This window comes from Aotus nancymaae, unplaced genomic scaffold (assembly GCF_030222135.1).
Source record: "Aotus nancymaae isolate 86718 unplaced genomic scaffold, 86718_ANA_hifiasm-v0.15.2.pri h1tg000072l, whole genome shotgun sequence".
Lineage (NCBI taxonomy): Eukaryota > Metazoa > Chordata > Mammalia > Primates > Aotidae > Aotus > Aotus nancymaae.
Genome location: NW_026988487.1, coordinates 7,954,991 through 7,982,138, shown reverse-complemented (window position 1 = coordinate 7,982,138; position 27,148 = coordinate 7,954,991). Strand labels below are relative to the sequence as shown.

The following is a 27,148-nucleotide window of genomic DNA, read 5'->3' as shown; positions in this document are numbered from 1 at the left end:
TCCCTGAACCAAGTCGAGGGTAGTAAACACAAGAGCCAGCGGCCAGGGGACCCCAGGAGAAAAGACCGCCAGAGAGCGCCGCCAGGGCTGCTGGGTCGAGACAAAGGCTGGTGAGGAGTTTAAAAAGATCATAGGCACAGCCCCAAGTGATGACAAGCTTGCACGCGGACGAGCGAAACGCGTTTTTCTAAAGGTTGGAGACGCCCTGGCGGGAAGCGAAGTGAGAGGAACAGTTACAAAGCAAAACGCAAACTTACCCGTAAACTAGCAACACGGCCTCCGTAGCCCGACTATAGGCGCAGCCACCTGAGGAGCCTGGTAGCCAAAGCAGCGGCAGGCTCAACCCAGATCTCGCGATACAAATTACGCGTCGCGAGATTTTACTGCTCGTCCCTGAGAGGCGGGTGGGTGTTCGCTCTGGGGGTTATGGGTGGGGTCTGGCATCTGGCATGGAGGCGCCTCTTTTTCTGTGGCTGGCGCTCGTTTCACTGTGGGTCTACAGCCAGGGCTGCAGAGAGGATAGAGCCGTTTCTTAGGCCAGAGTGGAATGGGACAGGAGGTGCCGAGAGAGGACTGAGGCTGCTGGGGACATGGAAGCGCTGCAACCTTGGAGCCAGGGACCCAGCAGTGCAGCCGCCGCGGCGGCCTAAGAGCTCGAACCCTTTCAGGCGCACGCAGGAGGAGGAATGGCGGCGGCGGAACAAGACGGCCCTCACTTACGTGGCCGCGGTCGCCGTGGGCATGCTGGGGGTGTCCTACGCCGCCGTACCCCTTTATCGGCTCTACTGCCAGGTAGGGTCGGCGTTGCCCGCGTAGTGGCGCGGCGCGAGAGGTGGGGTTGCAGGACAAATCCCGGCACATCCCTCGCTCTGCGGGTCGTTGGTGGAAGAGGTGTCCCATATTATCTACTTAAAAGGAGAGAGGTTCAAAACAGCCACTTAACACCCGAAGTAACCAAAGATATTGGTGGCAAAACTGCAAGTAGCACGGAATTCTTCTCAGTAATTATGCTTACTCCACGCTGCAGAGTGCAACTCCCTGATGCATGAGCTGCATCTCACCAAAAAGATCCGCAGCCTTACCTTCCTGCGCACACACGCTTTTAAAATGTCTATTATTCATATATTCACTCTGCAGACCACATGTGATTTTCCAGAGGGTGTAACTCTGGAAATTGGAGCTTAAATTAGTCCTTTGAGGAGCTCTCACCCTGCCCCTGTTAATATGTAACTGTAATGTACTTAACCTGGACTCTGTTAAGTACACTGCAGCGGTTCTGGGAGTTTGGCGCCCAAGACCAGCAGCATCAGCATCACCTGGGAACCTGTTAAAAGTGCAAATTCCAGGACCCTACTCCAGGACTGAGTCAGAAACACGGGGAGTGGGACCAGCAATCTATATTTTAGGAAGTCCTATATAGTTGATTTTGAGGCCAAGTTTTGAGAACCACTGGCAAGTTCAAGTTTCATGTATTTCATAGAGTTCTCCTTTGTTCTTCGCTAGTAATTTGCAGCTTTGGCTGGGCATTAGGATCACCCGTGGAGGTTAACGTTAAATACACGTTCCAGGGATCCCCTACCCCAGAGATTCTGGTTAGGAAGCCTACGATAGGGACAAGAATTTCGGTTTAAAAATCATTCCACAAGAGCTACACATTGTGTTCATTCAATGTGTTTAAAATCGTGGCTCCTAAAATTCGTTGTACAGCAACATTGGGAATCACCTGGAGAGCTGCTAAAAATCCACACAATATTATTCATTTTATCACAATACCAGCGTGGGAACCAGGCATCAGTAATTGTCAAGTATGTTTTAGGTGATACCAATGTGCAGGAAAGTTTGGAAATTGCTATTTTAACACCATGACTGGTATTCTTAGCTAGAGTTCACTCTTATTATGTGTGTGTGTGCATGTATTTAAATTTGTAGATGCAAGGTATCCCTATGTTTCTTAGGCTGGGCTCAAGCAATCCTCCTGCCTTGGCTTGGACTGCAGGCGTGAGCCACCATGCCCAGGCAGGGAAGATCAGTTTACCTTTCTTTTAGACGATGAAGCAGCAGAAGACAAAATGACTTTTCTTTTCTGGCTTAGTCTCCTAATGCCAGCATTTATGTGGAAATGTGCAATAGTTGATTTCTGAGGATGAGTATAGAATGTGAATTACTTTTCACCAGAGGCCAAGCCCAAGCATGAATTCTAAAACTACCAGTTAGTTAAGTCATGAGCATAACTGAACCAAATCAGCAAATCTGGATCCTTCTCAAACCACCGGCGGCTGGAGGAGTGATTTTTGTCCCTTAGTGAACAATTAGCGATGTCTGAAGACATTTTTCGTTGTCACAACATGGAGGGTCGGGGGTATAGGGTGCTACTGGCATCTAATAGGTAGAGGCTAGGAATGCTACTAAATAACCAACAAGGCACTGCCCCACCCCCAAATAAATTATTCAGCTCAAAATGTACATAGTGCCAAGATTGAGAAACCCTGTCTCAAACTGAAAGAACTGATACTATTGTATGTGAAATGTGTCCATGTGCAGTCATAGGTGAGGAAGGCAAATGTAATTTGTAGTCTTTTAAATTCTTAGAGCTAGTTAGTAGCACAACTAGACTAGAGACCAGGACATCTTTTTAGTTCTCTTTTCTAGTCTTCTTGTCTATTTTACTTTCTCTAGGCATTGAACTTAGAAATTGAAAGAACTCATGTTCAAAGAATATATCAGGGAATCTTTATTAAGGGAGGACACTTAAACATATTTTTATTCAAGTGACTTAAATTCTTCAGGAAAAGGAGTTACATCTTAAACATTATAGCATGCAGGCAGAAGGATATACAAGGATAAAGGCTTGCCCTCTGATGCATCTTTTAGAGGTACAATATAATTCAGTAATGTTGCATGGCAGTTCAATGAAGTTAGTTGACTTGTGTAACAAACAGAAGATGCTAACACTGTGTCTTTCTGGGAGTCATCCCCTAGCCTCAAATTTGCTTTTTTTTTTTTTCCCCCTAGCATAGTAACAGGCAAATTATCTGGAAATCAGAATTCTGGCAACCTCAAGTATCAGAAGAAAGATGACCTTGGACGTAAGGGCTTTTTCTTTAAAAGTACCTGATGACAAGGAAATAACTATCATGAATAAATGAAGTGTCAGACACAAATACTCTTGATGCCCTATGATTATTTGATTCTGTGGCCATAGGGATTAGGTGCTCTGATTAGTGATTTATATAAAAGCTCTACGATACAGAGAAAGATCCAAAGACATAACCAACATGGGAAAATACTTATGATGCCTTAGAAAAGCAGAATATATTAATAGAAGTGAAGCTACAATCTAATTTGGATTACAAAAGCTGTGATATGGAAAAGGACCAGTCAAGAATATGGAAAAATTGAATTATTTAAGTATTTTCAATGAAATTGAAGTCATGGGTAAATTTTATTTCTAATAATGACTAATAGTTAACATACTAGCAATAAAGGGAAATGTGTTTTTTATAAATGGCTTAGCTGGAAATTGTGAGTTCTATTGTAAGTGATAATAGTTCCCTTATCTAGTGAATCTGCTTTTCCCAAATGACTCATTTGTGACCATGCCAGGTAACCAAGGGATTGCTGAAAAATAGGAATGACTAACAAATACAGGCTCATGACATCCCAAAAGTGGTCAGAATCTTGACATGGTTATACAAATGGTTAGTATGTAAACTTGGCTCCAGATGAATTAATAATATGTTTTTAAACTTTTTATCAAATAAATAGATCATCAACACCTAAAAGTATTATTTAACATGTTTGGTGTCTTTTTCTAGACTACTGGACTTGGAGGATCAGTAGTTGCAGGTCATGCATCAGACCAGATTGAAAACATGGTGCCTGTTAAGGATCGAATCATTAAAGTTACCTTTAATGCAGATGTGCATGCAAGTCTCCAGTGGAACTTTAGACCTCAGCAAACAGAAATATTTGTAAGTGACTAACCAGTCATTAAAAAATTACTTTATTAATGTAAATTCCTTTTTTTCATCACTTAAACTGTCAGAGGATTACTTTTAACAATGCAATTCTAATAAAACATGGCATTTTCCCTTGTTCCAAACTGACTTTTACTATCATGTAACTTAAAAGTTAACATATAAATTCTGCTACATTAGGTGTAAGGCACTATCAAAAAGTAGTCTGTGAGAATAAAAAAATTGATAGTAATGGAATCTGTCAGTATTTTGAAATGAAGTTTAGATGAGTGAAACAGTTGGGAGTAGCGGTAGCTGTCAGGCCATATAGCTTCCTGACTCCCTCTGGCATAGAACACACGGGAAAATCATTGGTTACAATGAGTAGTTTACTGATTTATATAAAAGGTATCCCTGTCCTTTGAAAAGAAAAAAAAAACTAGGGCCTTTGAAGTAATCAATAAATAGTAAATAGTTATATTATACTCCAGTGAGACTAAGTGAGACTGTCCTAAAAGCTTTCCTAAAATTTTAACCGACTATAATCTTGGGAAGATTTTAACTGATACCTTATTAACTGAGGATTAGCCAGTGGAGTTAATTTCAACTCATAACGGAAAAGCCTTATAAATATTAGTGCTTGCCCAGTTTAGTAAACATGACTGAATCTCTTTAATAATTAAAGATTTTATAGGTTATGATTATGAATATTATCCAATTACATGGTCTTATACAAGGTATTAGTGGCTGAACTGGTACAAGTGACAGAATATCCTTTGGAAATTTTAAGCTTTGCTATCTTCTCATTTTCTCCAAACAAAGTATTAACACTTTTTGGCATAATAAAGGTTCTAGTCAGTTTTATTATGGTTTTAAGGGAAGTTTAATGTTGATATCTTTTTTAAAAACTAGTCAATCATGACTTTCAGGTATAAGTGTTACAGAAAAGTTGGGCTTGGGCTGTGATATGATTGGGTTGGACACATTTTAAATAATGTAATTTGCAGATTATTCCTTGAAGACTTCAAATATACAAAAGGACAATTCATAACTAATTATGGATGTTAGAACACTGGTTCTTCATTGACATGTGCAAGTAAGTTTTAAAGTCTGATACGTTTGTGGGTAATACTCACAATTTATTTTGCTGAACCCTGCATTAGATTAGGTATTATGGTCTGAAGAATAGGCAAAATAATTAGACTAATTTAGCAGGAAAAAGAGAAACTGTGTGAGATTTCATGTATTGATAATTTATATCCTTTAAAACAGGTGGTTCCAGGAGAGACTGCACTGGCATTTTACAAAGCTAAGAATCCTACTGACAAACCAGTAATTGGAATTTCTACATACAATGTTGTTCCATTTGAAGCTGGACAGTATTTCAATAAAATACAGGTACAGCAAAATGTAAACTTTACAAAATTTGATAAAGGTACATGAAACTTAGTGTTTTAGTAGATCTTGTGGTTTCTGAAAATGTAATTTCTTCTAAACATCAAGCTATTTTTCTTCATTATCTATACTTGCTATGCAGAGATTGAGAACCAAACCAAATGGATATCTGCTTCTAAGATTAGAATTTGTTCTTGATCCTTAAAGCAGAACTCATTGAGATGAAAAGATGCTCTTATTTTATCACAGAACTATGTATTTAACAGTATGCTTATTAAAGTCAAGAAGTATACTGGAATGCTAAGATAAATGAACTGTACTAATTTCTGTTATGTAATATGAGAATAGAAATGTTATTAAACAAAATCTTCTTATAACTTCTAGTGCTTCTGTTTTGAAGAACAAAGGCTTAATCCCCAAGAGGAAGTAGATATGCCAGTGTTTTTCTACATTGATCCTGAATTTGCCGAAGATCCAAGAATGATTAAGGTTGACGTTATCACTCTTTCTTACACTTTTTTTGAAGCAAAAGAAGGGCACAAGTTGCCAGTTCCGGGATATAATTGAAGTCAGCAACTAAGTCTTTCTTCAAAGTTGTGGTTTTTGGGAAAATCATGTATCCTGATTTTATATATCTCAGAGAAGAAATATCTTTTAAATATCTCAGAGAAGAAATATTGTACAATAATTTGAAGCCTTATATTTTAAATAGCTATTGTTTTCTCAACTAATTTATTTCACTTAAAATTGAGAGAACAGGTTCAGCTTTTTTCATAAGAAACCCACGTCTAGCTAGAATATATTACTGACTATTCAATCCCATACTGAAGAGTTTGATAGTGTTAAAATAAGCTGCTTTGTTTTTTAAATATGCAGGCATGGACTTAATGGTTCGGCTTAAGTCTATAGTTCCCTTCTAGATTATTAACTCTTCATAATTAGAGCAATGAATCTGATAATGTTTTTCAGAAATGTATGCTCAGGATTATTTGTTTCAAGTCATAGGCCAGAACTTCTGACCGTGTTTATTATGTCTAAAAGAGTTGGTTGCTATTTTGAACAGTCAGTATTTTAAAAGCTCAAAGAAGAGGAATCACTAAGCCCTAATAGCTTGTCCAAAGATTAAAATTCTTATTTCAAATTTGACTTTTTGTCCTTTAAGATCTAGGGCTATTTTATATTCAGAGTTCTGAATAATTACTTTGAAATTGTCCTATCATGAAATTGAAATAAAATAAGTATATCTACTAGGCTGCTAGCTTTTACCATCATCATTACAAGTCCATGAATGTTAAAATGTACAGGTGAGATTGTGATTTACTGACATCAAGAAGTTCTTCTGGGAACAAACTTTGTAAAAAAAAAAAAAAATGTATTAAATTATTTTAATAGTGATTTATTTTTCATCAAATGTAAAACTTATTCTGAATATTTTCCAGTTGTCTGTGTTCCAAATAGAAATGTTAAGTTATAGTAAAAAGAGAGAAAAGACGATTTAGCATTACAAAGAATCAAAAAGGTCACCCAATGCAGAGTCTAGTGACCTGTTCAGGACACCTAAAATATAATTAAATGACAATCATCAAGGCTTTAACAATTTATAATTCTAAACCAGAGGATTATTTATAAAGAAGCGCAAATTGACTTTTACATTCAACTTTAGTTAAATTAAGGCACTCAGTATTTATTCTTCCAGAATAATACATTCATTCAGTTTCTCAGATTTTATGCTTTCATCTATTCAGAATTATTTTATAATAAGATAATCTCTTATCCACAGCTGTGTGATGATTTGTAAATGTAGGAAGGCCTGTGAAACATATGACACTGCAGTTAAATTGGTTGGCCTAAGGACTAAGTAATTTTTTTTCTGCTAAAGTTTTAAGTTGAGTATTTGTTCCAAACAAGTTCTGTTGAAATCTCACGTTGTTGTCAGGAATCACTGTTATCCTGGAACTGTTATTTTTCTGTTTAATCTTCATTATAGCAGAAATGTTCCACCGTGGCTTTGACATGTTGGTAGGTAGGTATTGTCTTCCAGGCCTCAAAGCTGCACAGAGTCTACTCTTTAGAGAGTTGGCACCTTTGATGTGGCTAGTGAGGTGATCATCCTCTTTCTTCTAGAATAGAGAAGAAAATGGCCAGTATTCATCCTGTCCTTCTCTTTCCCCATTTCTTGATAACTCTTGTACTTGTCTCTGCTGGGAGGCTGGAGAGCCACAGTCTAGTAGAAAAAAGGTAACAATGTGCTTCTTCCATAGGGGAGGGTATAAGAGGAATAAATAAGTTTAATAGTTCATTGGTGAGCATTAAATAGTAAATACATAGGATCAGTAGTGCTGAAAATAGGAAAAACTCAAGACCTATTTGGAGGAGTAACAGTAAATGGGTCTACTGGTACCAGTGAACAAGTATTAACTACACATGAAAGACAAATGCCTGATTTCAGTGCTACTTCTGTTGTTCATCTATTTTTGTTAGCACTAATATTTCTATACCATAAAGTAACTAATGCATTCCTAAGCCTTATTATTTACAGATGACAGAAGCACAAAGAATGAATTTCATTGTGAATAATGGTTCCCCATAATTTGAGTGATTCAGGGGAACTCACATTTCAAAGTGTCAGACTCAGATGGCCCTTAAAAAATATAAATACTAAATATATAAAGTGATAATTATACTGAAATTATTTGTAATATGGAATTAAGTTGTATAAGTTGAAGTTTTTACCTCAGTCAACATGATTTTGAGCTCCTTTGTGCTGGTGAGCATCAATTTCTTCATAAATAGCTCTGAAACAAAGCCATCACAGCAAAAGGGTTATATATCAATTTCAAAGTGCCATTTTAGTTTTTAATTGCCAGTACCATAATTAAAAATTGAGCTGTTTTTGGAGTTCAGGCTACATATGAGTAAAAACAAATCTCTTCCCTGAAGTGTATATTCTAGTTTCCTTAAATTCTAATGTTACACTTCCTTTATTTATTTATTTATTTTGAGACAGAGTCTCACTCTGTTGTCCAGGCTGGAGTGCAATGGTGTTTTCTCGTCTCACTGCAACCTCTGCCTTGCAGGTTCAAGTGATTCTCCTGCCTTAGCCTCCCAATTAGCTGGGATTACAGGCACGTGCCACCATGCCCCGCTAATTTTTTTGTATTTTAAGTAGAGACAGGGTTTCACTATGTTGGCCAGTCTGGTCTCGAACCCCTGACCTCAGGTGATCCACCCACCTCGGCATCTCAGAGGGCCAGGATTACAGGTGTGAGCCACTTCGCCTGGCCTTAATGTTGCAATTCCTATGCCTCTTTTTTTTTTCTTAGTTTTAAGATGGAGTTTTGTGCTTGTTGCCTAGGCTGGAGTGCAGTGGTGCAATCTGGGCTCACTGCCATCTCTGCCTCCCAGGTTCAAGCAGTTCTCCTGCTTCAGCCTCCTGAATAGCTGGAATTACAAGCATGTGCCACCATGCCCGCCTAATTTTGTATTTTTAGTAGAGAAGGGGTTTTTTCATGTTGGTCAGGCTGGTCTTGAACTCCTGACCTCAGGTGATCTGCCTGCCTCGGTCTCCCAAAGTGCTGGGGTTACAAGGGTGAACCACCATGCCCAGCCTCCTATGCCCATTAAAAGTATGTATTTTATAGAACCAATTCATTTTTTTCTTGTGATTTAAATGAAAAATATGGCTCAAATTTGAACAGTTTGCATTTTGCTTAAAAAACTCTTCAATTTCTTCTGGTTTCAAACATTAAAAAAAAATTAGGCCAAGTATAGTGGCTCACACCTATAATCCCAGCACTCTGGGAGGCTGAGGTGAGTGGATTGCTTGAGTCCAGGAGTTCAAGACCAGTCTGTACAACTGGTGAAATACCATCTCTACAAAAAAATACAAAAATTACCAGGTGTGGTGGTATACACCTATACTCCCAACTACTCAGGAAGCTGAGGTGGGAGGATCACTTGAGCCTAGGAGGTGGAGATTGCAGTGATCTGAGATCATGCCACTGCACTCTAGCCTGGGCTACAGAATGAGACTCTTGTCTCAAAAAAAAAAATAATAATAATCTTCCAGCTTATTTAACTTATGTGATTAAAATCCAGACTCCTCAAGCCACCTATAGCTCATCACTGTCATTTCTGTACTTTCCTTTATATTGTATTTTTTCTATGACATCCTTCATTCTTTTTTTGAACTCTGTCACCTAGGCTGGAATGCAGTGGCACCATCATGGCTACTGTAGCTTCAGCCTCCTAGGTTCAAGTGATCCTCCCACTTCAGCCTCTCGAAATGTTGGGATTAGAGGCATGAGCCACCATGCCTGACTCATTCAATTCTTTTTATGTATTTTACTATATCTGTAGCTGGAAAATATCTACACCTGAAACCACAACATTCATATATACAATATAGCAAAACGTGGCTGAGGAAAAGCATCAAAAATCACAGCACTATGAAATCATAATCACCAAGTTCATAAGGCCCCAGAATGATCCTACAATTTTAATGTTTCCCTAAAAAGTTTGGTCTCTCATCTACCTCAAAACGATGTCAGCCTTCTTCACTCTCCTCAAACCTCTGACCTCTGTGGTAGAAACCTCATTCTTAATACATTAAATGTCTTGATATGGAAACTTCCTCATCTTCCCATCAATAAATCTTCAAGTTTATCTTCATTTGTATTGTCCTTTATTTCTGTGATCCTATCTACTCCAGGCTTCTCAAGCACTTCACTCATTCAGTTATTCTCCCTTTCCTGAGTCTTCAGCCTCTCCTCCTGTGCCAGGTCCTATCCCTCTACTTTCACAGATTCTCCAACATCTCCCATATCTCCTATTTTATACAAAGTACGGTCTTTAATTCTACCTCTACTTGTAGCAAATGCCTTGGTATCCTCTAGCTACCAACCCCTTTTTCTTTTTTTTTTTCTGAGATGGAGTTTTGCTCTTGTTGCCCAGGCTGAAGTGCAACAGTGTGATCTCAGCTCACTGCAACTTCCACCTCCTGGGTTCAAGCAGTTCTCCTGTCTCTGCCTCCCGAGTAGCTGGAATTACAGGGATCCACCACCACGCCCGGCTAATTTTTGTATTTTTAGTAGAGACGGGGTTTCTCCATGCTGACCAGACTGGTCTCGAACTCCTGACCTCAGGCAATCCACCCACCTTGGCCTCCCAAAGTGCTGGGATTGCAGGCGTGAGCCACTGTGCCCAACCCCAAACCTGTTTTCATCATTGCTTCACATTTAAGTTCTTATCTGCACTTAACTGTCTTTACTTAATCTCTTCTGTGCTTTTCAAATGCACTGAAATTTGGCATCTGTCCCCATCAATCCATCAAATAGCTTTTACAAAAATCATCAGTGATCTCTATGTAATCCATCGTCTAGTTTTCAGTTCTCATCTTACTTGTCTGCCCTTAGCACTGATTTTCACAGTTGTACTCATTCCTCTTTGCTTCCAAATTACAGTTTCCACATCTGGTTCTGAGCTCCCTATTAACTTTTTGTACTTGGCTTTGGCATTTCTATTTCCTTGAATGTGCCAGAACTCTTTCCTCTGGGTCTTGGGTTGTTCCCTGGACCTACAATACTCATTTCCAAACTTTTAACTAAGAATTGCAGGTCTCAGCTTTAATGTTCCCTGAAGCTTTCTCTAACCCCCATTTAAATTAGTTCTGTTATACACTTTCAATTTGCCATATTCTTTCATAACACTAACAGAAATTGTAAACATGTATTTGGTGATTTGTCTAATTTCTGTATCCATGCTACATTTAACCTCTATGAGGACAAAGGAGCATGTTTTTTGTTTAAAATTCTAAATTAGTCTATTCATAGTCCCTGGCACATAATATTGAAATACATGAATCATGTGTATCTTCATAAACATACTGTTTATCCTGGTAGAGCAAAAATTGTCAACCTGGGGTTCATGGATAACCAGTGATATGAAAAAACCCAGAAATTTCCTGCAAGATCCTATGCTTTTCCTTGGAGGGAGTCCCTGAATTTCATGGGACTTCAAAAGAACAGACATTCTGACCCCCACAAAAGAAGACCCATCACAATGATAGAGTTCCAAAGATTCACCTCTCCAGCTTTTTACTGTCTCTCCCACCTCCAGTATCTGTGACACTGCCATATCTATATATAGCAATCTTTTAATTTGAATATAATCAAGAATTTTTCACTACCTATTTGGATGGAGAAACTAATAAAAACAAGTTTCAGAGAGCATACCTAGTTTAGTGCCGGTTTCTTAAACCACTAATATGATCAGTGATAAGGTAGGAAAAAATACAAAATGGAAAAGTATTGACATTTTCACATAAATCATTGAGGGCTTAAATCAGGGACCAGAATATCAAATGTCTACATGTCAGCCAAAGAGATGTAGAGGATTGGGTGGGGTTGTGAAGCAGATAGGAAGGGTCTCCAGGGATTATAGGAATACAATCAACTTGAGTAATCACCACTTTTTTCCCTAAATACTGTGTGGAATGCAGCCAGCTAGCTGGTTTAAACCAGCTCGTGACAGACCCCAGCAATTTACAGATGGATCCCAGTGTACTTTCCTCATTACCATGCCGACATCTCTACCCTGGGAGATGCTATAACTTCATTACCATAACATGTGACTTGTGTGCTGAAATAACCACTCACTGCATCTGCACAACTACAACCCCTCTACATGCAATGACATACCCTCTTCCCTCTCTGCCACCACATAAAACCCTCCTGTCACTTTCCTGCTTTGGAGACTATGCCCAGTGCTTCATTTGTGACGAGCAATAAAACTGTTGCTCAAAGCCTGCCTTCTTTGTTGGTTAGTAGCTTATACCTATAATCCCAGCACTTTGGGAGGCTGAGGCAGGAGGATCACTTGAGCCCAGGAGTTCAAAACCATCCTGGTCAACAAGACCCCTTCTCTATTAAAAAAAGATAAATAAAAAAGCCAGGTACAGCACTTTGGGAGGCTGAGGCGGTTAGATGAACTTGAGACCAGGAGTTCGAGACCAGCCTGACAACATGGCAAAACCCTGTCTCTACTAAAAATACAAAATAGCTGGGTGTGGTGGTACATTCCTGTAGTCCTAGCTACTCAGGAGGCTAGGGTGTGAGAATTGCTTGAGCCTAGGAGGCGGAGCTTGTAGAGAGGCGAGATCACCCCACTGTACTACAGCCTGGTGACAGAGTGATACTCTGTCTCAAAAAAATAAATTAGCCAGGCATGGTGGCACACCCCGATAGTCCCAGCTACTTAGGAGGCTGAGTGGGGAGGGCTGCTTCAGCCTGGGAAGTCAAGGCTGCAATAAGCTATGATCACACCACTTTATTCTAGTTTGAGTGACAGAGTGAGACCCTGTCAAAATAAAATAATTTCTGTTCTCATGTAGAGTTGTCTGTTGCCAGATGAATGAATCTCAGGTTTTTTGGGGGATAACAAGTCTGGCACCCCAGATGGGACCCAGGACTGAGACCTGACTTGACCTCCCTTATAGGATCCTGGCAGGCAAAGCAGTAGGCTGTGGCAACATACCTGGGCCAACTCACCTAAGTTGCCAAGAGGGAGACTAGAGAAGGGCCTTGGGACCCCCGACCTGGTGTCTAGTGTAGTCCACTGACCAGCATCACAAGACTTTTTGCTCAGTGCTCCTTTGAAACAGCAGCCCCATAAACTACTAAAAGAGTAGTCTGGGTTTTGATCATTAGGACTCTGGGTTGTCAGTATTAGGACTTAGGTCAGGGATCCAGGATTGTTGAGAAAAATGACTTCCTCCTTTCAGGTCTGGGAGACTGAGAGACATCTCGGTCATTTTAACAAGGGGATTCCCCAATATAAAGAGGCTACTACTCAGCCTCAGCCCATAGCTGGCAGGTAAAAATGCAGGCTTCGGGCTGCCAGAGTATCCAAATGATCAAGAAGTTCAAATTTTTTATTTTCAAATATCCAAGTTTTCAGCTGTTGGCAGTTGTGGTGGTCTTAGGATACATACTGGTTTTCCTCTAAGGTTCCTGGCTCACAACTCCTATAGCCCTTGTTATATAATGTTGGGTGTGTCGGGCTTTAGGAGCCAGCCTCAGGAAACAGAATCCCTCTGACCTTCTACAGTCCTTTCACCTGCCCCAAGGCACCACTCTGATCGCCCACCTTTTTGACTGTGGGAATAAAAGCCTCTCTAGAGAGGGTCCTCCCCTATATCCTGGGGGAAGGAACGCTGACATCAAGAAGCTTCCATTAAAAACCCAAGAGGACTGGGTTGGGCTTGGGGGCTGGTGGGGTCAGTTTCTGGATAGCTGAACACGTGGAGGTTCCTGGGGCATGGGACTCCACGGAGGGCACGGATGCTTCATGCCTTTTCCTTCATGCCTTGCCCTGCACATCTCTTCATCTGTATCCTTTGCAATATCTTTTATAATAAACCAGTAAATGGCCCAGGCTTGTGACTGGTGTCTGGGAAGGTGGGCATGAGGGTGGTGGGGACTGAGCCTTCAATCTACCTGACACTATCTCCAGGTAGATGGTGCTGGAATTGAATCAGAGGACACCCAGCTGGTGTCCACTGTAGAATTCATTCCTTGCTTGCTGGTGGAGAGAAATCCTCACATATTTGGGGTGTCACAGAAGTCTTTGCATTCATTGTTATATTAGTGAAACAGCTGAGGAAAAACATGGTTTAGAGTTTCCCGAAACAGCAATTAATTTTTTAAAATGCACATTTAGATTTGGCACAGGTCAAACAATACAAAACAAACTAAGCCAAAAAAAAAAAAAAAAATCCCAACTGCAAGCAAGCTACAGCCTGTAGACTATCAGTTTCTGAGCAATTATTTCCAATAAACGTGCTTTAATAATTTTTAACAATTTGGGGGTTAACCTTCAGTCACTCAAAGTATATCAAAGTTCTAATGACCTTACAATTCCATTAATATTTACATATCTTGAACAATATGAAATCATAAAATAATGCTGCTTTAAGGATTTTAAGTAAAAAATAATTGTTATATTAATGCTTTAGAAGACTAAAAACAAGTTCTAATATGAGTCGTTTTTTTTTTTTTGCATCAGTTCTTACAGAACAGCTAAAATATTCCATCAATGTGGCATAAACTTATGTTACCAATTATTGACTAGTACCCTTCTCAAGCTAAAGAGAACCTGACTTTCTGCCAGAGAATCTATGAGGAATCCATTAAGCATGTTAGTTCCAGTTATTTCTTAAAGTGCAACCCCAGCATTTTTATTTTTCAGTCACAAGGCTGGAACGATAAGACCATTAAGAGTAACAGCTGCCAGAAAACCTTGTAGGGCATTTTTAATAAGGCCATCCATTTCTGCCAAGACCTAAACAAAGTTAAATGTATAACGAAGCCCTGTTAGCTCTGCTATCAAAGGGAACCAAGACAAAAAATAATCATTTTGTAAATGACTTACTCTGTAGTGATCGCAGGAGCTAAAGGATCAAACTCCATTACCTCGTAGTAATTAGGTGGCTGGAGATCACTCTTTGTCATCGCTTTAGGCAAAAAAAGAGACCAGTAAACACACATTGTGCTTTTCAAGGAGTACATGCGATTGATATTCTTCTTATAGTTTAGACTTTGAATATTAGATTGTAGTAAACACAACCAAAACAAACAGACTGGTGTTCCAATGCTTCTCCCAAGTTCAACAAATCTGTATATAACAAAAAGGCTTCCAAACTTCAGCTACTAGACCTCAGCTAAAGGTTCATTTACCTTAGCATTCAATACACAATATTCAGTTCAACACAAGCATTTTTACAATCTTCTAAAGTTAGTCATAATGGTATCTGCCCTGAATTTGTTTCATTAGCTTAAAAATACAAAGGAGCACCTCTAATTTCTCTTCTCTATTTTCAATTACCAATGAATCTCTGGCAGACTCATATATTCTCTCATAAGTTTCCTTGTTTGATGCAAACAGTAAGGTCCCATGTACCTGAATGATTGCTGGGCAAAGATGGCAGCCTCTGGTTTGATGGTGCTGCTGCAATGGTTTGTAGACTAACCGGCTGTAGAAACACTGAATTTGAATGTTCCAGAAACTGAAGAAAGCATAACACATGTTCATATAAACATTCTACATTAAGCTTTTCTTTTATTAGTTAGACTCCTACACTTCCAAGTACATTGTTCCAAGAGCCATATACTTTGAACTGGACAAGAACAAGTAGTTTTTAATAATTATTTCTTTTTGGTAATAATCACTTTGAGATTTACTACTTTTCTGCTGGGCATGGTGGCTTATGCCTGTTATGTCAGCAGTTTGGGAGGATGAGGCAGGAGGATTACTTGAGCCCAGAAGTTCCAGATCAGCCTAGGCAACAGCAAAACTCCAGCTCTACCAAAAAAAAAAAAAAAAAAAATTAGCGGGCATGGTGGCTTGCACCTGTAGTCCCAACTATCCCAGAGACCGAGACAGGAGGATCCCTTGAGCCTAGGGGTTTGAAGCTGCAGTGAGTTGTGATCATGCTACTATATTCCATCCTACGTGACTGAGTGAGACCCTGTCTCAAAAACAAAAATTTACTATATTTTTCTCTGGTTTTATGCCTATTGCACCCCATATCCTATAGAAACTGTGAAATTAAAAACAACAACACATGTTGCTTTTAAAAATGAAGTAGATTCAGTGGTTCAGGCCAGATTCTCTGTTGTTGCACTCTGATAAATCAGTCAGCCTTGAGCAGGAAAAAAAAATCTTACATCTACAGAGAAGCACTCAGTGACATAACAAAATCACTGAGAAGATAAAGATTAAAATCTTAATTAGAAATACCTGTTCTCATAATTTTCCTCATTCATTCAAATATTTCCTGGGAACTTACCAGCTGCCAGGCACTATTAACAAAGCAATAAAGCAGACCAAGTTCCTGACTTCATGATGCAGACAATGTGGGCAGGAACAGATATCCAATGGCATGTGCTCTAATATAAAAGCAGAGTAGTGGGTGGGAGAGACAGGTGGAATACTGCTCTAATAGGTCATGATCAGGAAACGTCTCATCATTGGGGACATTTAAGCAGAGCCTGAATAAAGTGAGTCTTGTGATTACTGGAGAGGATACAAGTTCATAGTCTCTGAAGTGGGGGAGGCCAATGTGGTTGGAACAAAGTAAGCCAAGGTAGAGAGGGGCAGGAGGTGAGGCTGGAGAGGTGACAGGTGGGGTCAGATTAGCATTTCAGGCATTTACTGAGTAAAATGGAATGAGGAAGAAGATCACAGGTGGGTTTTGAGCAATTGACATAATATGACTTTACTTTTTAAAAAAGAATGCTCCAGTTTTTGTTTTGAGAATAGGTTATAAGGTGGGTGGGAGGGATTCGAAGGGAGGCAAAGGTTGAAAGAGAGCATCCCTTAGAGGCCACTGCAATGTCCATCTGATGGTGGCTTGGACTAAGATGCAGAAGTGGAGGTGGTGAGAAGTGGCTGGATAACTGACATATTTTAAAAGTAAAAGGCAAAAGTAACAGTAAAAAGGTGGATGTCAAGCACTATTACCCAAGGTTTTTGACCTATGCAGCAAAGAGTAGAGTGGCCATTGAGGTAGGAAGTCTGCAGGAAAGGCAGCTTGAGAGTGGAGCCTGGGAAGAAATCAAGAGGAGACGTGAAGTGGAAAATGAATATATGAGTTGTGAGTTTAAACGGGTGTCTGGGCTAGAGATACAGACTTGTAGGTTGTCAGAAATTGAATGGTTATTTCAAGATATGAAACCAAAAGACCCACAGAGGAATGAATGTAGATAGAGAAGTCTGAAGCCTTATCCCTGGGGTCTCCCAACAATGAAAGGTCAGTAGAGGAGGAAGGGCCAGAAAAAGGGACAGAGAAGAAATGAAAGTGAGGCAGGAGAAGAATCAAAGTGACTGGTGTCTGAAAGCCATGTGTGCAAGGAGGAGGAAGTGATCAACTTTGTGATATGTTGCTGATAGATAAGATGAGGGACTGTGAAACTGCAGTTCTAAATTTCATAACACAGAAGTCACCAGTGACCTTGACAATAGTTATGCCCATAGAGGGGTAGAAGAGCATGTCTGAAGTCTGTCAAACAGAATGCAAGGAAAGAAAGTGGAGACAGCAAATACAAACTCCAAAAACACTTTGATCCTTAACCATCTTGCTAACAGAGGCTGCACATCAATACATTGCTGAGCAGAACATGAGAATTAATGGCCATGAGTTCTTTTCTGGCCATGATAATCTGCTGACTAGGTGCACTGTTAGAAAAGAGTTTTGCTACTCACGTTATCATACGTATGGCTTGAAGTGAGGTTTTGGCTGGTCCTTTGGGGAAACCTAGGATAGTGTGATAACACAGCATGATTACCCTACAGTGAGAACATGAATGCAAAAAATAAGATTATTTTCCTGGTCTAAAAACAAAACCTAAAACATACCTTCAGCCCGCATAAAGTATCATTCTGTGATAACAATGTATAAATCAATTGGTTTCAGTGCCCATCAGGTTATGATGCCAAAATACCAAAGATATAAAGCACTGTCCTTTAGCCGTGGAAGCCCTGAGACGGTGGAGTGTGCACAGAACACTAAGAACACAGCCTTCAGTCTTTCCATCAGAGTAGCTACCATCCTATCATTTCCTAAAGGATGAGAAGTAGTGTAGAACACAGGTTAAGAAGAAAGCTGTGAGGATTCCGGTCCAGGATAGAGTGGAACAAATGTACTGCACCCTGTCTCTCCACTGAATGTCACTGTTAAAGGTGGATGGAATGCAGAGAGCAGCTATTTTGAAGACTCTGAGAAATAGGAGCAGCCTAATTAAGAAAGAAGACCAAAATTGAAGTATCGCTGAACTGTTGGTGAATTTACCATTTTTTGCCCCTTTGTATTTCCTGATCAAATGCGATGCAGCCTGAATCTCAGGCATCAATGAGGATAGACAGCGCTCTAGGAGAAGGCCTCTCATTCCCCCTCAAGGAGCAGGAAATGGAAACAATCCTAACACTCAGAATGTGGAAATCTCTTGCCCCTTTTTTGTCTTCTCTGTTCTATCACACCCCAAACCACAGGCAAACCCAAGGTGGCTGTAGTGACAGCAGAGACAATGACACCGGTAGGAAATTGAAACACAGTGAGAGGAATCTTCCTCTCCAATAGAAGCTATAATACCCACAGCTTTTTTCCTTAATGTCCTGCCATTTAGTCACAGACATAAGCACAATCAAGGAAATGTCGGTATCACAGGGTAACTAAAGTTCCAGCTTTATGACCAAAGAAACAAAAAGGGGAGTCCCAGGAAACTAGAAAGTGCCAGATAAATCACGATGATAAAGGATTCAGGAAAGCAACCTCATAAAGTTGTTTTTGAAATACCGAGATCATCCCCTGACCTGTACATGCATGGATCCCATCTCAGTCAGGATGCCAAAAACGGTGAGAAGTGAATAAACGACCTGCTGTCTAGACCTTAGATTGACCACAGGATGGAACATATATGAGACATATTTGAATAGCACTGCAAAGGCTTTGAAAATGTAGCTGGACACTGGAGCCACAGCCCACAGAAGGCAGCTAAAATTGTGGTATGAATCTAGCCAGGTTGTTTACATACTAAAATCAAAATATCAACATTTTTGACATAATTTAAATTAAGACCAAGAGTCTCCTAATAAAACATTAAAAATGCCCAAATAGAATCCAAAATTATGAGGCATATGAAGAACCATGAAAATTTCAACTTGCATGAGAAGACAATAACAGATATAGATGCCAAGAGGACCCAGAAGTTGAAATTATCTCAGAGATGTTTAAGGCAGTTATTGTACACATGCTCCATAAAACTGCAAGCAATCTTTTAAAAAATGAAAAATTAAAAAAAAAAATGAAAAAGTAGAAAGTCTCAGCAAAAAACACAAGATATAAAGAACCAAAATGGAATTTCAGAACTAAAAACTACAATAATTGAATTTTTAAAAAAATTAACAGAAGGCCAGGCGTAGTAGCTCACGCCTGTTACAAGCACTTTGGAGGCCAAGGCAGGCGGATCACCTGAGGTCGGGAGTTCAAGACCAGCCTGACCAACATGGTAAAACCCTCTCTTTAAAAAAAAAAAAAAAAAAAAATTAACAGAATGAGTTCAATAGCAAAATGGATAAGACAGAGGAAACAGTCCGTGAACTTGAACATAAAGCACAGAAAGTATCCAATCTAAACAGAGAGAAGCAAAGAGTACAAAAAAAAAAAAGAAAGAAAGAGGACTTCAAACACCTATGAGACAGTGGCACAGATCTAAAGTTTGTGTCATCAGGGTTCCAGAAAGCAGAAAGAGTGTAGTCCTGAAAAAAAGAAAGACTAAAAACATCACAAGTTTGGTGAAAGACATAAAGCCACAAACCACATTCAAGAAGTTCCATTAGTAGGTTAAATGGTGGCCCCCAAAATGCATGCTCATGTCCCAATTCCCAGAACCTGTGAGTGTTATGAATGTTATCTTATTTGGAAAAAGGGTCTTTGCAAATGTAATTAAGGATCTTAAGATGAAGATGTCATCCTGTATTATCTGGGTGGGCCATAAATCCAATGACAAATGACCTTAAAAGAGAAAGGCAGAGTGAGATTTGGGACACACACAGGAAAAAGTGAGGTGAAGATACAGGCAAGAATTGTGACATAACCAAAAGCTAAAAAATCCAAGGAGTACCCACAAGTCTTTGGAATCTAGAAGAGGCAGAGAACAGATTTTCCCTTAACAGTTGTGGAGGGAGTATGACTCTGCTGAATTTCAGACTTCTTGCCTCCAGAACTGTGAGAAAATAAATTTCTGTGGTTTTAAACCACCCAGTTTGCAGTCATTTGTTATGGTAGCCACAGGAAACTAATACACTCAGCCAACCCCCAAGATAAAAAAAAACCAAAAGAAATCCATACCCAATATACTGTAATCAAATTGCTCAAAATTAGTTAAAAAGAAAAATTATTTACAGCAGACAGAGAACCACAATACATGATCTATACAACTCAAATGAATGTAGATTTTTCACTAGAAACTATTTAGGCCAGAAAAGAGTGGCACAGCCTTTTAAAACTGATGGAAGAATAGAACTGTGAGCCCCATATTCTGTATCCACTGAAAATATCCTTCAGGAACAGACAAAATAGAGGCATTCTCACATGAAGTAAAACTAAGAGACTTCACTGCCAATAGACCTGCTTTAAAAGAACTGATAAAGAAAATCCTTCAGAGAGAAGGGAAATTATACCAGAATAGAATAATAAGAGAAATGGTAAACATTGGGTAAATATAATAGACTATTTTTCTCTTCTTGAATTTTTAACTTTTTTTTTTTTGAGACAGAGTCTTGCTCTGTAGCCCAGACTACAGTGCAGTGGCACAATTTCAGCTCACTGCAACCTCCACCTCCTGGGTTCAGTCAATTCTTGTGCCTCAGCTTCCCAAGTAGCTGGGATTACATATGCACACCACGAATCCCGGCTAATTTTTTGTATTTTTTGGTAGAGACGGAGTTTCATCATGTTGGCCAGGCTGGTCACCAACTCCTGGCCTCAAGTGATCCGCCCACCTCTGCCTCCCAAAGTGGTGGGATTACAGCCATGAGCCACCACTCCTGGCCTCTTCTTGAATTCTTTACAGTATATTTGAGAGTTGCAAGCAGAAATTATACCATCTGTTAGTGGTTTCTTTTCAATGTATATAGATGTAATATATAAGATAACTATAATATAAAGGAGGAATCTATATGGTAATGAGGTTTTTACTTTCAAGTAGTAAAGCACTGATATTAAGTAAACTAAAAAGTAAGTATATTGCAATCACTAAAGCAAACTCTCTTTATATATATGGGTGTGTATATGTACACGTATATATGTATGTACATTTATGTATATCTTGTTAACAAAATTAGCAAGATCACAGGAACAGAATCAGCTACTTTAAACCATATTATTTACTAAGCAACTCTACTTCATACACACACACACACAAACACACACACACTGTTATACAAAGATACTGTCAGAATCACAATAAATTAAAATGGAGTACTAAAAATATTCTAATAATCCAAAAGAAGGCAGGAAAAAAGAAACAGAAAAAAAGGGACACATAGAAAAACTATATAATGATAGACCTAAAACCTACATACAATTACATTAAATGTAAATTGTCTAAACATATCAATTAAAAGAAATTATGAGAATACATTAAAAATGCATGAACCAACTATAGGCTATCTCTAAAAAACTTCAAATCTTTTAATACAGTTAAGTTACAAGTAAAATGCATAAGAAAACAGACCATGCGACCACTAATCAAAAGAAAGCTAGAGTGGTTATATTACTATCAGAATCAACATCAGGACAAAGAAAATTATGAGGGACAAAGAGGGCCATTACATAATGATAAAAGACTCAATCAAACCACAAGATACCACACAGCTGAATGCATAAGCTTCAAAACACATAAAGCAAATACCAACTTAATACACTCTCTTCTATAAAGATTACATATTGTGTAATTCTACTTAGATGACATTCTCAAACTATAGGGATAGAGAATAAATTCGTGGTTGCTGGGGATTGAAGGTCAGCGGTGTGAGGGTGTGACTATAAAGGAAAAACAAATGAGAATTTTTTTTTAGTGATGAAACTTCTGTATCCTGAATGTGGTGGTAGTTACTTGAATCTATACGTATGTTAAATAGAACTGTACACCAAACCAAAAAAACAAAAAAAGGTCAATTTAAGTGTATGAAAATTTTAGAAATAAAATTAAAGTAAAAACATAAAAACAAAAAGAATTTACTGAAATCAGAATTTGATTTTGAATCCCACTTAAATTTGAATTCTGTCTCAGCACCAGCTGGGCAACCACTGACAAGTTAATCTTCCTCAGCTTTGGTTTCCTCATGTTTAAAATAAAAATGAGAGTGGTATGTACCTCACAGGTTTATTAAATAATTAGTAAGCATTTCTATACTTCTTAGCTTGTTGCCTGTTAGTAAGTGGGCCATAAATATGGCCTATGGGCCGGGCACAGTGGCTCATGCTGTAATCTCAGCACTTTGGGAAGCCAAGGCAGGCAGATCACCTTAGGTGAGGAGTTCAAGACCAGCCTGGTCAACATGGCGAAACCAGGTCTCTACTAAAAATACAAAATAAAATTAGCCAGGTATGGTGGCAGGCACCTGTAATCCAGCTACTTGGGGGGCTGAGGCAGGAGAATCGCCTGAACCTGGGAGGTGATGGTTGCAATGAGCCAAAATCGAACTATTGCACTCCAGCCTGGGCGACAAAGCAAGACTCTGTCTCAAAAAAAGAAAGAAAGACCCAGCTCTGGGGGCGTGAGAGCACCCCACGAGCCTGGGCCCTAAAAATAAAAATTAAAAAATTAAAAAAACAAAAGAAGAAAGAAAAAAAAAAGACTTATAACTTTATCCTGTATTCTTTGTTATTGTTTTTTAAGGATTCTTTCTGTTATGAAAAATTGCATCACCCACTTTTTCTGTGATGGCAAATGAATTAAACTGCAAACACAAAAAGATGGAAACAATAACATCATAAGACATTTTAATAGCTGATTTTGCCTCTCACAAGTGATCTTAGGCATATGATTTAAACCAGGTACATGCCCTCAAATCTTGGTATAGATGTTCATCATAGGGTTTCTCAGTGTATGATAAGAAAACCACTGCATTATGATTCTCCTGGAATTCATGTTAAAGATTCTTGCTACTGAATCAGGACCAGCAATTTGACTTTTTGACAGTCAGCCAAGTGATTTTTATGCATACTGAATTATTAGATCCAGTAGGTTACAGATTAAAACAGGGAGCTATTAGCTGAAATTTAACTTTTAATGAATTTTATAGATATTTGTTGTAATGGGATTTTATCTGTATTACTTATTCTTTCTCATATTACCTAACAAGATTAGCAAGATAACAGGAACAGAATCAGCTACTTTAAACTACACTGTTTACTAAGCAACTTCACTAGAAATCTGCCTACACTTCAACATTTACTTGTATTGTATGTAGCCAAGGCAAGAGGTAGCCAACCAAAGATACTGACCTAACTCTGGTTCATGAGCAAGCCACTGACACTTTATCATTTCCAAACACATGAATCCTTTATCCTCTTCTTCCCTTATGTTTTGCTGTCTTTTCTTCCAAGTTCGATTCTTCTTTCTCATTTTCCTCCCTCTGCCCCTCCCCCTTTTAAATATAGAAAAGTAATTCAGTGATTGGATATACAAGTATTTAAACAAAACACTAGGCAACTTTTAAAAAAATCGAAATCCACTGATATAAACACACTGCCAAAATACGTTAAATGAAAAAGAAAAGCCAGGTTCAGAACACAGTGATAGTATGCCGCATTTTATTGAATAAAGGAGAAAGAAATTCATATTCATATTTGCCTAAAGACACTATGGAAGGATAAATCAGAATCTAACAAAGTAAGTATCTGGGTGGGAGTAGAGTATGACACTAGGGCAAAGGAGAGAGGAAGGATGAAGAGGGAATGAGAACAAGAATTGTCTTATACAACTTTTTACATTGTTTTTATATCGGAATAATGAAAATGTATTGCCTATTATCTAAAATATATACACTTAAAAGGAAAAAACCTATTGACTTTGGCATAAGGCAAATTCAACTGCTGTTTATTCTATCCTGCCTCTCCCAGAACTTACATAACCACTTTCACTCTTTTTCCGTTTTTCCCTTCCTGTATCATTCTTGTTTCTTTATGAGAATGGAGGCAAATATTAATATATATTCTTGTTTCCCACTTTCTTACACAAATGCAATATATTACACACACACTACTTAGCACCTTTTTTTTCTACTTAGCAATAAATATATTGGAGATTATTATTTTTATCCTCCAGCTTTATAGTAATATGTTGTACAGATGTTTATTTAACCAGTCCCCAACTGATGGATACTAGAGTTGTTTCCAATTACTTGCTATTGCCCAAAATATTGTAAAGAATAATCTTGTAAACACCTAACTTTGTATAAGTGCAGTATACATTTCTACAGATAAGAGTGAAGATTCAAATATAAATGCATTTATAATTTTAACAAGTATTGCCACTTGCTCCTATAAGAGTTGCATAATTTTGTGCTAGTAACTGTCTTTCCATAGCCAACAAAGTTTATTATGAAATATTTGGACTTTTGCCAACCTGAGAAGTAGAAAACAATTTATTAAATTTTAATTTACAATTCTCTGTAAGTAAAGTTGAACATCATTGCATATGTTTATGGGTCATTAATATTTCTTTTTAAGTAAACTATCAGTCCATCAGACTTGCTACTTACTGGCTATACAAGCTTGGGCAAGTTCTGTTTCCTTCAACAGAGAAACGACCAAGAAGTCTCAGTCTTTTTTCCTGTATAATGGGAATAATGATAACAGGCCAGTACTGTGGCTCACCTGGGGAAGCCAAGGCAGGAGGATCACCTGAGGCCTGGAGTTCAAGACCAGTTTGGGCAACAAAGTGAGACCCCATCACTATAAAAAGTTTAAAAAAATTAGCCTAGCCCAGTATGGTGGTGCACACCTGTAGTCCCAACTATTAAGAGGCTGAGGTGAGAGTATCCCTTGAGCCCAGGCGTTTGAGGCTGCAGTGAGTTGTGATGGTGCCACTGTTGTGCCAGGCCTAAGTGACAGAGCAAGACCCTCACTGAACATCACTGACCTAAGTACTTTAGTGATGAAAGGATGAAATAAACAAAAATAGCTTAACAAAGTGCCTGCCACACAGCAAGTGCTCTGTAACTGATGTAGCCATTACTCTTAATTTTGAACCCTACTGCTCTTCTGCCTCCTTTGTCATTATATTTCCCCTGTTCTCCCCCATCTCCTGTTGCCACTAAAAATAACAGAAACAGAGACAATTTATTGAAGGCTATTATGTACCAAGTGCTAGATTAGGAGTTTTGCATATAGCTTCTTTCTGAATCTTTGTAAGAATCCTAGAAAATATTCTTAGAAGAAAAATGAACACTCACAGTGGTTGAATAGCTCATTTAGGTTATATGGCTAGCAGGAAGTAGTGCTGAGATTCTAACTCAGGATTGTCTAATTCTTAAGTCTCTATTTTTTTGCCATTTTATGTTTTCTTTTCTCTCTCTTTTTGTTTTTTTGAGATAGGGTTGGTCTCTCTCTCTCTCTCTGTCGTCACCCAGCCTGGAGTACAGTGGCACAACCTCGGCTCACTGCAACCTCTACCTACCAAGTTCAAGCAATTCTCATGCCTTGGCCTCCTGAGTAGCTGGAATTATAGGCAGATGCTTTTTGTATTTTTAGTAGGGCTGAGGTTTCGCCATGTTGCCCACGCTGGTCTCAAACTCCTAGGCTCAAGCAATCCATCTGCCTCGGCCTCCCAAAGTGCTAGGATTACACACATGAGCCACTGTGCCCAGCCATCAAATTTTCTTAAATGTAAGGAATCCAAGTGTCATGATATCAGTTCTGCAGTGTTACTGACATACTTACAAGGGTATTTCTGTATTTTCCAAGGCTAGCAAGTCCATCTGTGGATGAAGACTGGGTTTTAAGTTGTTTGTTACATCAGAACTTGGAGAGCTGAAATCTAAAACACAAAATGGACTTGTTTGGCTTTAAAAAATTTGTCAGTCAGTTATTATGCTCAATTTTCTACAGTAAAAACCAAAACCAAAAAAAAAAAAAAAAGACCCACACCAAATAAAAGAGATTAATTTAGATATTTCTGTCACCATAAAATCATGAGATTTCCTAGCTGTAAGAGAAATTAGAAAGCATCATTTATGATAGGTAGAGAGAGAAAGAATTTCCCTGCCACAAGAAGTTGTTGTAAGGGTAACAAATATTATTGTATTGGATTTTCTGAAATCCCAAGCTGATCCAGAATGGAAAGGATTTTACATCATGTTCTGCCTACCATAAAAGTAAAAAGTTATGCTACATACTGAGCTCTACTTTCATCTCAAGCTCCAGTCCATAATCTTTAATTAATTTATTTTTTTGAGATGGAGTCTCACTTTGCCACCCAGGTTGGAGTGCAGTGGCACGATCTCGGCTCACCACAACCTCCACCTCCTGGGTTTAAGTGATTCTTCTTAGCCTCAGCCTCCCGAGTAGCTGGGATTATAGGCACCCACTACTACGCCCAGCTAATTTTTGTATTTTTAGTAGAGACGGGCTGGTCTAGAACTCCTTACCTCAGGTGATCCACCCACCTCAGCCTCCCAAAGTGCTGGGATTTACAGGTGTGAGACACTGTGCCTGGCCTCCAGGCTATATAAGCTTAACTGAGATACCACAAAGAGAATAATTACTTCCCTCTCAGACAATTCCCAATTAAAAACTCAGGAAAACTCTCCAATGTAACTGACTCTACACATCCCACTGGCCAACATAAGCAAGTAGCCAGCATTTTAGAACTGGGTAAAGTTCTAAGAAAACCACACATTCAGTGATACTGAATATTTTTACTCTGGAAACAGCAGATGACATATGAGAAAAACTACTTTTAGTTTGGCAAAACTGGAGTTTAGTATTTTTCATCATCCTTATTTTGTAATTTACCAAACCCTTGTTGGGAATAAGGACAGCAGAAGAAAACAAGTTAGGTAAGATAGGTAATTCCTATCTTTTACAAATGTTTGTAAAATACATTGTAGCAAAGTTTACAATGCATTTTATGAACATTAGTTTGTTAACCTTGAAAATGACCCTTTAAGGCAATCATTGTTCCACATATTATAAAGTGAAAAAGTCTCAAAGGTTAGGTGGCTGACAGGTG

The 27,148-nt window shown here is 38.7% G+C and overlaps 3 protein-coding genes across 11 annotated transcripts in view; 1 reads left to right on the top strand and 2 right to left on the bottom strand.

Annotated features, from left to right (window-relative positions):
* The window catches only part of STXBP4 (syntaxin binding protein 4), a 256,034-nt gene extending 255,119 nt beyond the window's left edge, over positions 1 to 915 (bottom strand). For 5 of the 7 annotated variants that reach the window (XR_002478910.2, XM_064367561.1, XM_021672795.2 and 2 more), the window contains exon 1: positions 258 to 356. The gene's annotated coding sequence lies outside the window, so the exon portion shown is untranslated. Of the gene's footprint in view, positions 1 to 257; positions 357 to 720 lie in introns of those variants that run through there. The other 2 variants (XM_021672796.2, XM_064367563.1) reach the window with 2 other exon arrangements.
* Positions 288 to 26,054, top strand: LOC105724758 (cytochrome c oxidase assembly protein COX11, mitochondrial). The gene is made up of 4 exons (XM_064367564.1): positions 288 to 792; positions 3,816 to 3,971; positions 5,229 to 5,354; positions 5,736 to 26,054. The coding sequence occupies exons 1-4, from the start codon at positions 427 to 429 to the stop codon at positions 5,916 to 5,918; spliced, it is 831 nt and encodes a 276-aa protein (XP_064223634.1). The 5' UTR covers positions 288 to 426; the 3' UTR covers positions 5,919 to 26,054.
* Positions 8,085 to 27,148, bottom strand: part of TOM1L1 (target of myb1 like 1 membrane trafficking protein) — a 58,414-nt gene continuing 39,350 nt past the window's right edge. For 2 of the 3 annotated variants that reach the window (XM_012463588.2, XM_012463592.2), the window contains exons 11-15: positions 25,858 to 25,954; positions 17,613 to 17,664; positions 15,309 to 15,414; positions 14,781 to 14,862; positions 8,085 to 8,146 (exon numbers count right to left, since the gene is read on the bottom strand). In XM_012463588.2, the coding sequence (XP_012319011.1) occupies positions 8,086 to 8,146; positions 14,781 to 14,862; positions 15,309 to 15,414; positions 17,613 to 17,664; positions 25,858 to 25,954 (398 nt within the window). In that variant the 3' untranslated portion in view covers position 8,085. The remainder of the gene's footprint in view (positions 8,147 to 14,780; positions 14,863 to 15,308; positions 15,415 to 17,612; positions 17,665 to 25,857; positions 25,955 to 27,148) is intronic. The other variant, XM_021666790.2, reaches the window with a different exon arrangement.

What these genes read in the sequence shown, in the direction of transcription:
- LOC105724758 (XM_064367564.1), top strand. Translation starts at nt 427, where the DNA reads ATGGGTGGGGTCTGGCATCTGGCATGGAGGCGCCTCTTTTTCTGTGGC. An exon ending in TTTATCGGCTCTACTGCCAG is followed by an intron (nt 793 to 3,815) that starts GTAGGGTCGGCG and finishes GTCTTTTTCTAG; the next exon opens with ACTACTGGACTTGGAGGATC. An exon ending in CTCAGCAAACAGAAATATTT is followed by an intron (nt 3,972 to 5,228) that starts GTAAGTGACTAA and finishes CCTTTAAAACAG; the next exon opens with GTGGTTCCAGGAGAGACTGC.